A 9,880-nucleotide genomic window follows, 5' to 3' on the forward strand; every position below is an offset into this window, starting at 1 on the left:
ATCAATTTACTCAATTTAGAACAAACAGTAAGACTAAAACTGAAAATGATTATTTCCATGATCAATTTCTATTTATTCATCAATGAACTGATTGATGTCCAACAGTGCAAACTCAAATGTGTTGATTCCCATAACAGAAGACTAAGAAAAGGAAATCAACCAGACCTATTGCTTAAAAATGCTTAGACAATTAGTTATCAAAATTAATCAACAAATCATTTCAGCGCTAAGAACATAAACTAACAGTTACTTTCTTTAACAGTTAATCAGATGATTATTATCAGTCAAGCCATTTATTTTTGGTCTATAAAATGTCAGAGTTTAAAAAGTGCTTTTGTCTGGCTAACAATTAAAAATCTAAAGATATTAGCAGTAAATGCTGATACCTGAGAAGCTGTTACCGATTTCTTTGTAGTCACTGACAGACTGACTGAAGGCCCGTCTCATCTCTACAGTACAAAGTGAGAGTACATGAAATGTCAGAACAGTTCCTGATGGTCACAGGACAAACAAAAAAAACTCCCCAGGTTCAGCTGGTTCAATGCTTTTTCAAAATTAGCATAACATTCACAAATCAAGAGAGGACCTGACTGTTAACATTACTGCCACACCATGATATAAAGTGACTAACAACATACAAACACACACACACACACACACATACACCCACAGTTAGTTCTGCCTGAAGCTGTGATGTTATTATGTTACTCTCCCATCAGCTTTTATGGGCATTATCTAGATTTGATTTATGTCCCAGGCCTGCGCTTGATTGTTTCCTATTTACAAAAGTGACTGCACAAAGAAGCTTTGCCTCAAAAAATCCTGCACAGACCACTAAATCAAACCCACCAATTAATTATGAAGGAGAGAGAGGGAGAGAGAGCAACCCAGCAATTAATTATGCAAGTGAAAGAGCGTGAGATGAAGACAGAAGTATGGCAGAAAATGAGTCAACACTGATCAGTGGAAAAGTTAATAAATCAAATACAGTTTGTGAACAACAGAAATGAAGCCTGGTTTATTTCACAACAACTCACACAACACTTAAAACAGTCTCATGGCTACAAAGATAAGAAAATGAAACATATTGCTGATAAACCCCTTGACAGGACACACAAGACTACTAGACATACTGTGACATATCTTAAATTGCAAAGCAGCAACAATAAAACAAACTGACCTGTAGCAGTGCTCAGTTGAACAAACCTTTCCTGAGCTTTAAATCAGTTTTTGAGCTGAATCAATCAGTCAGGATTGATTGATATTGATGAGACAACATGACAAATGGCCATCTAAATGCCACATCTCATACTAGCTTAAATGTGCGCATGTATGTTTCATAGCAAAAAGCATAATCCAAAACAAGGAATCTGAATCTGTCACAGTGGGCTTTGGGAAATGATGATAGGCAGTGTTTTCTGAATTTGTTTGACAGTTCAAATGCTAAAAGAATAATTGGTTAAGCAAGAAAGTGTCTGGCAGACAAATCAATGATGAAATTAATCAGTTGCAACCCTCAGTGATTCCTGCCCAAATCCCAGTTTGGGCTTTGTGATATTAATTAATCCAGCTCAACAGACCCCTGACAGGTTTACTCTGGGGTGCCTGGTGTCTCTGCTATAGTCTGACCAACACTGGATTTCTCAGCTGATACAAATATTTTTATATGACAGTATGTCTTATTTTCATTTTTTATATACAGTTCTAAATGATCTCAAACGAGACTTTCCCATTTTTGAACTGCAATTTCTTATTTATTTATAGATAGTACACAACATGACAATTTATTGGCCCAGATCTGCCACAGTTACATAACAGCAACAGTAAAAAATATTTCACTGCACACTTTGCACCAATGGTCAAGGATGCTCTTATCAATTCAGGGCTTCAATTTACATACAGTTGGTTAGAAATGAAATTATAATGGGATTTAAAATGCAAAGACATGCTAAATGAAATGTGGGTTAAATTCAAGTATTGGATTTTAAGATGCAGGTTTCTTATGTTTAAGTTTATGGATTGTCTGTCTCCAAACAGACTACAGATGGCAGTGTTGACCACAGTAGGAGACAAGACAGCTAGAGAGAAATAGTTCTGACTCAGAACTTTTTAAATAAAATGTGACGTTGGGATGATTGTTATGATGTATCTGAGCACCATTAGTCAGCAGTGGAAACCAATGTCTCATCTTTTTCTCAATCTGTTTGTTCCTGCGTTATTGTCATGAGCCCAGATGGTTTACTAGTGCCAACCAATACTGTTTTGACTCTCAGAGGTTAGGGAAGTTAAATCTAGAAATATGCAGTGAAAATTAAAGTTTATGTTAAAATAATGGGAAAATCAGCATCAATCAGAAGGGATGGTAGTTCTCTTATGTACAGTATGTAAGAATTGTCTGATTACTAAGAGATATAGATCTGTGATCAGCTGCTTTTAATGTCCATATGTCAGTGCCAATGGCTGTATAAAACTGAAAGATGAAATTATTCTGTAGTTATTTTCTCTACTCTGATCACAACACTGCAAGAGGCTATAAACATGCTGTTGCACTGCTAATCCAGTAATTCACTATATTTTATATGGCTAATCATATATCTCATTAACGTATAATCGCTACATTCTCACATTTATATCGATGAGTATGTTAGATTATGATCTAAGTACAGTATGATGCATTACTTGCACACTTACAAATACAGAACAAATGTCAGAAACCTACAAACAAATCTGCCACAAATACAGAAAATAAAAAGGATCGTTATGTAAATGTGACGGTGTGTCCAAAAGGAGGTTAGGGACAGTTGTATTAGTTCAAGTGCTGCTACTAGAAGCATGGAAATTACCTTTTATTTAGCTTATTTCTATTTTCTAATCTTCCTCCTCATACCAATCCTCTATATCATCACCCTCTCCAGAATCAGGGACCCACAGTCCAGAGTCTATACACCTCTTAAGGTAGTATTTTCCTTCCTGTAGACAGAACATGGTGGTGCCAGATGGAGACAAAATAAATTAATAGTTTTTGGTGTAATTTTGTGCCAATCAAACACTTTCCGGTCTTCATTAGATCACAATTATTAAGAGGGTATTGCAGTTTGAGTCTAAACATACTAACTCACCTCCGGGTCCAGTTTGTTGATAGCCTCCTGCAGCATCATAATGTTCTTCTCATCGAAGCTCCTCTGGATGTCCTGTGAACAGGATGCAAATGAAGCTGCTAAATAAAGCACTATTTACTGGTGTGTCAATACTGAATCTGAATGATTCAAGGAGGAAAAAATGCTTTCACTGTCTTTGAATCATGATTCTTATTGTATGATCCAGTACTGAGACACAATATCAGGCTTTGCATTTGCACCTATTCTCAGTAAACATGTACATCTACACTAAATGTTTTGTGTAAGGAGACGTAACTGTTGGTGCAGTTAGAGGCGCATGATGTGTAAAAAGTCTACTTCCTGAGAACAGCTATTACAACATGCACAAAAATTTTAGGTTAAAAGGAAATATAAATGACATCTTGAATCGGAACAGATCTAAACAAATAGAGATCTATCCCTGTCATGTTTAAAATGTCAACATATGATCAATTTCATTAATTTTGGACTTTTTAAAGCTTATGTCTAAGAAAGTAACTGATGCCATTTACCCTCTATAGAGCAGAGTTCATTCTGCTGAGCTATGTATCGACTTCTGATTATTCAAAAAGGCAGGACAGCTCACATCAATACACTGTGCAAATAGACTGCCAAATTAAATTACAATGTGATATCTGGAAAAGAAGCATTCCTGGGTCCAAAAAAAAAAAAAAAAGATTTCAACCAGGCCAAAGACCACTTCAGAAATCAACCCAATCTGCTCAAAATATTTATTAGAATATACAAGATTAAAGCTATCAGAGTTCTAATGTAAGATGGTACAAAATAAAAACTCCTAAAATACAAAACTATCTGTGTGGAACAGAAATGAGAGACATAATGTGGCCAAAGGATATCAGATGATGACTGAAATGGCCTTGGGGAGATTTCTGCTGGACAAACAATTTTTTTTCCAAAACTGAAATTTCTTCAGGGGGATTACCAAGTACGAATGAATGTTGGATGTACTGTAGTATGTAAAAACATATGATACTTTCATATCTGCTGTGCTTATCCTTTAAATCTTTCATATTGTACCTTGTCAAAAATCCCAAACCTATAGCTCAGTATAAATATCTCTTTAAAATACTCTTGGCTGCTAGTTATGCCATCACACAAATGTAACGCTGCTTTTTTTAGCATCACAGTAGGGCCATGTTAAATCTTGCCGTGGTTGTGGAAACCTCCTATTTTCTGAACATGCAATGGTAATTACTGGGATAAAAAGGGTTTAGTCTGCTACAGACTTTGATGCAGCTGACCAACCAGCATTTATTGACTGGGTTATTTAGAGACCTTAGATTGACCTTGGTTTTATAATCATGCAGGGGTATGACAACAGAAAAACATATATATATATATATATATATATAAATATTTCAAACATACTGTACATTTCTTAGGATTTCAGGAACATATTTACCACATGGCAGTTCCTTTTTTGTTGACTTGAAGCCACAATTCAAACACAACACAACAAAAAAGGAACTGCCATGTGGTAAATATGTTCCTGAAATCCTAAGAAATGTACAGTATGTTTGAAATGTTTACCTTTGGCAATGATTCATACACCTCTACAGGATCTAAACCACCAGGGCCCAGTCTCTTCTGCCTCTCCTCCTCTTCCAGCTCCTTCATAGCACTCTCCATACGAATCTGCGCACAGCTGCGGACTCGTTCCTTCAGCAATTCCAGCTCATGATTGAATGCATCCTGGTATGGCTTGTCTGCAGTCTGACATAGACATAAAAATGCTGAAATAGCCAAATTTCCACAAATACAAACAAGAGTGATTTTTCTATTGAAGATGACTAAACAGAGAGAATATAAGAGAGTTTAGAGATTTAACTACAGACCCTGATCTTTGAGAAAAATTGTCTAAAGCAGCCTCTCGGGTCGACCTTCAGCACCTGAGCCAAATCCAAGATGAACTGCATGACGATGGCCTGGTGGGCAACCTGCTCCATCAGTGCATGTTTCTAAAAGGACAAGGAACATTACAAAACTTCATCTGGTGCAAAACGTTTACCCAGAACACCGACACACACTTTTCTCACAGCACTCACCTCATCCAGCTCAAAGTCAATACAGATGGCAACAAGGCGGTTAGAGGTCTCTTCACACACCAGATGCGGGTTGTTGGACAGGTACTTCTGACTGTCGTCCCAGTGTCGCAGCATACCTGGTGCACACAAGCACATCCAGCCTAATGCTATATTTCCACTGGACTCCAGAGGCTGTGTTCAATACAAAAAGTATGTTCAGTGTTAAAGTAGCTGAAGTTATAATAAGGACGATGTTTACAGTTGACTAACAATAAAAACTAACATCTACACGTTCCCTTCTTGAAAATGGTTCTTTTGTCGTTTTTTTTTACAACTTCAGTGTTTTATAGAAATAAAAATGCTGAAAAAGAAACTAGTTGCAAACAATAATTTCCAGGGACTCAGCATTTTGAAAGAAGAAATCCACAGGACTTCCACATATAGATTACTTTGTCATTGGGAGAACTACTCAGCTAGTGAAAACGTATTATGGCAGCTTGGGCTTGGAGAACATTAAAAATTGATTTACAAACAAGGTGCGTTGAGTTTGAAAGATGTGGGTGATGATGGATAATCTGTGGCTGCAGTGAGTGAACAGACGAGCAGTGGTTAATAACAATTAAGTGTTGGAATGGGTGGAATGCTGTTGATAGCCTACCAGGCATGCAAGACAGCAGCTTATTTGCAGCCTCTACCAACAGTAAAATCTGACCACCTTTTATGGAAAAATGCATTGTGACAAATGTATGATCCAGTATTTTTTAAGCTTTACCCATAACAGGCAGTCCAAGACCAGCCTGTACTCCAAAAATCCTCCACCCACAGTAAAATCTAAACATTGTCTTTGTAACAGTGTGACTCTGGGACTATAACAACTGGCAGTGACCCTGCACTGAAACACTTGCCATACTCTATTATTACTGTAGTACTGTAAACATAAAAATGATCTGTGGGAACCTTTAGACAGAAGAATGTTCAGAGAATATTTCATTATAAGCTGAGAGATGAGATGTGTTTTATGGACTAATAAAAAACTGTTATTGAATATAGACTGCAAATACAATTAACCCTTGTGCACAGTTTGAAAACACTACACTTTCGTTATGTTCGGGATGAAAATATATCAGATAAATATTTTTCACAAAATGACATTTTTAACGTAAAAAGTGACTGTGGACAGGATATTTTTTTACCCCCTATCACAGTCTTGGATATGTCAAAGATTAGTAAAAACACTGCTTTTGATGCATTGTTAGTTTTTGTGAAGCATCAGATAAAATTTTTACTGTTTGTGGATGTTTTTGCCCCATTGACTGCCCACCTCTGCAGCATCACCAGTTCGTTGTTGTCACACCTCCACTGGTGACCTGTATTTCACCCAAAGAAAGCTGAGATAGGTTCCAGCAGATCCCTGTGACCCTAATTAAGACTAAGCGGGTACAGATAATGGATGGATGTCACACCTCCAGGCATAGGATGTGACGGCATCAGCAGTCATCCAAATTTTTAGTCCATATTTGATTTCATCCAATTTCATCCACTGTGACATCTTTGCTGGGGTTGAATAGGAGGGGAAGGCGATGCGCCCACATTTCCCACAGGGATCTGATGGGGGCAAGCTTGTCCTCTCTATGATAAGCTGGTCTCTGCAGCTTAATGTCAAAGCACAGAGCTCTGCTGATTTTATGAAATCTTGAGAGGGACATGGTGATTCTGAAAATCATATGACCACTGCAATCATTCCACAGGCAGCGTGTGGACTCCCCTCTAGACCTGTGGTCTCTGGTCAAAATCAGTAGCCCAATGTAGGCATGGTAATCTGTGGACACGCCCCCTCTCTCCCCCCCCCCCTGTCCAGCTTGTTTCTCACTGTGTCCCCCCCATGAAGGTGCCCATTGTCTGCCCATTGCCCATTGCCCATTGTCATGCTGACAAAGAGGTCAATCATCTCCGTTAACAGATTGAATGCAGAATCCACGTTCTGGACCCTAATGATGGCGTAATGCAGCAGCCGTAAAGTCACGCCTCTGTCAGGCTGAAAAAAGGGAGTTGTCTCTGTGTTTGTGGGAGACCACACTTTGCCATTCCACACAGTCCACCAAGATTAAGGATCTTCTAAATCCTTCTTGCTTTCAGTGGAAAAAGCTTGAGAGGACGATGAGGGGGCCATAACAAAATCAGGACTCTCCTGAATTAGTGGTGTCAAAGGGAGAAGACAATATATTCTGCAGCTTGCTGGAGGGGTCAGGCTGCATAATCATCTCCAAAACTTCGGTACGAGTGAAGCCACTACTCATTGTATTTGCTGCTCTTCTCACCATGAAATGACCAGCAGGATGGCATGCCATTGTTTAAATCCACTTACACCCTAATCCACTGTTGTCAACAGTAAAAATCACAAATTTTACCTCTTCCCAACAATGCATGATTATATAGTGTCAAGGCAAAAACATCCACAAACAGTAAATTAGTCAGAAAAAAATTTCAATCTGATGCTGCACAAAAACTAACAATGCATCAAAATCAGTGTTGTTACTAATCTTTGACATATCCAAGACTGTGATAGGGGGCATTTTGTGTGAGTTTTTTTCCCCCCAAATCTGTGACATAACTTATGAATTTGGCATTTAAAGAGTTAAAATCCTGTACATTTTTTAACATTTAGTAGTTCTGATCAAAACTGAAGTTGATTAACAGATTCATGCAAAAAAAGTTGAAAAAATTAGGTTTTTTATCCCAAACATGACAAAAGGGTAGTGAATTTGCTCACTGTGTATTATTGACCTGTGGAAAATTTCTCATATTTCCAAAATTTTTGTCAAATTAAAAGTTTGTCACCAAAAATCATTCCATTTACTGAAATACAGTGAAAGTTATTAAGTTATTAACAGTGAAAAATGACCTTTGGTGGATGAAAACATCAATTCTGAGCTGCTAATAGTGATTTTAATTTTAACACAGCACATGAGATGTTTGGGTCCTTAGGAGAGTGCAGAAGAAATGTGTTACATGAAAGTGTCTCTGGGCTTCTAAAGGGTTTTAGAATGGTGCTGGCTGAGGGAAGAAAAACACAGATAATTCTGACTGAGCCAAAAAGCAAGGACAGAAAATACAAGATTAAAGCATACCAAAGTGTTTGATTTCCTTGGCATACATGTCCACAAAGGACCTCTGCTTCCAAGTTTTTTCCTTCCCCGTTTCCTCCTTTGTCACAGGCTTGATATTGAATACACTCTAATAAAAAAACAAAAACAATGGATAAATCTGAATACTAACAAGTCAGACTAAATCTTGCAAATCTTGGAAGCATGATGCTGTGACGTACCTTGCTGAAACCTTCTTTGCTGATAGTGTCTACATTCCAGGGCAGTTTCTTTTCTTCTTGCTGGTGTTCTTTAATCATTTTTTCAAAACTATCTTCATCATTCTTCAGTCTTGTCACTTCAGCCTGGACTTTCCTCAGCTCAGCCTCTCTCTCCTCATCCTCCTCTGCCACCTGTCTTCCTTCTTCCAGCTCTTTAAGCCGCTCTTGGGCTTCTTCTGATAAGATCTTGCACTTAGCAAAGTTATTCAGCAGATCCTCTCCTCTCTGCTGAAACTCTGCCATTTTGTCTAGCCGCGTCTATTGGGAGTCCAGAGGAGAGAAAAGACATGAACGAAAAAAAGACATGACAGAAAACAACTAAATAATAGTTTGCACATGAAACAGGAACAACTTTCCTAATTACTACACTTTGCAATATGCAGACTATTTAAATAAGTGCCTGCTGGGGGGGAGATCTTCAATATTATGCAGATATGAATTATTATGGTTACAATGCCACAGAATATTAATGAATGAATAAAATGTTTTTTGATTATCTTCTTTATTACCTAGAAATGTAGCCAATGAACATAGATGGCCAGACATCTACATTCGCAAAACTCAAAATAAGCAAGTTTATAAGGCTGTAATTGCATTGTGCCAGAGGTAGGTACATTATGGGCACAACTGTGTGGTTAGGTGTCCTCATGGTTTGGCCTGTAAACTAATGCTGATAACAGCTTTGTGAATGCAGTTAATGCGGGATTGACTCTGGATTTTCTAAGGACATTTGTGATGTAAATAACTCGGTGCTCCCCCACCCCCCACCCCCCACCCACAGAGATAAACAACAAAAACAAAACAAATACTGACTAGTGTTTCGATAAGAATAGTTAGTTGCAGCCTTTAGCTAGCAGACTGCTGAGCGGCACTGAATCTGACAAGGCACAGATTTCTCTGTAACACCTCCTGGTCAAGCTCTTTCTGGATCGACCCTGTGGCTCCAGGTTTACTGCTAAAAACAATTTCTACTGTCAAAACTAACCGAGTACAAGACTCCAAACTTCACGGCTACAACTACTTTCACTGCTGACCCAGTGTCTCATTCTGAACAAACTCGGTGTGTCCACGAACGGACTGGTGACATCTTCATCCTCGGACACATGGATGTGATCCCAGACGCTGTAGTCGATGCCCGATCTGGTGCTCATCTTCCAGCCTTTTTCCTGGCCCCTCACCACAGGCGTTCAGTTTCAGCCACAAGTAGAGGAAAGTGCGGAGCTGCTCAGCTGAGACACGGCACCGAGAGAGCCTCAACAAAGTCAGCAAACAAGACAGAAACCGGACCGGCCTCTCTCCGATCCTCTTAGCGAGACAGGCAGCCACGAGACGCT

General features: G+C 38.6%; 1 protein-coding gene across 1 annotated transcript; it reads right to left on the minus strand.

The window, feature by feature from the left end:
- Positions 1-1,254: 1,254 nt before the first annotated feature.
- Positions 1,255-9,869, minus strand: LOC113127877 (hsp90 co-chaperone Cdc37-like). The gene is made up of 8 exons (XM_026302751.1): positions 9,581-9,869; positions 8,508-8,804; positions 8,311-8,416; positions 5,204-5,319; positions 4,994-5,116; positions 4,689-4,871; positions 3,120-3,191; positions 1,255-2,970 (listed from the first exon to the last, which is right to left on the minus strand). The coding sequence occupies exons 1-8, from the start codon at positions 9,695-9,697 to the stop codon at positions 2,869-2,871; spliced, it is 1,116 nt and encodes a 371-aa protein (XP_026158536.1). The 5' UTR covers positions 9,698-9,869; the 3' UTR covers positions 1,255-2,868.
- Positions 9,870-9,880: the final 11 nt, after the last annotated feature.

This window comes from Mastacembelus armatus, chromosome 1, assembly GCF_900324485.2.
Source record: "Mastacembelus armatus chromosome 1, fMasArm1.2, whole genome shotgun sequence".
NCBI classification, from domain to species: Eukaryota; Metazoa; Chordata; class Actinopteri; order Synbranchiformes; family Mastacembelidae; genus Mastacembelus; species Mastacembelus armatus.

Coding starts and splice junctions, on each gene's coding strand:
- LOC113127877 (XM_026302751.1), bottom strand. CDS start 9,697: ATGAGCACCAGATCGGGCATCGACTACAGCGTCTGGGATCACATCCAT. Junction 5,320..8,310: donor CAAGGAAATCAAACACTTTG/GTATGCTTTAAT, acceptor TGTGTGCACCAG/GTATGCTGCGACACTGGGAC. Junction 2,971..3,119: donor TCAACAAACTGGACCCGGAG/GTGAGTTAGTAT, acceptor TTCTGTCTACAG/GAAGGAAAATACTACCTTAA.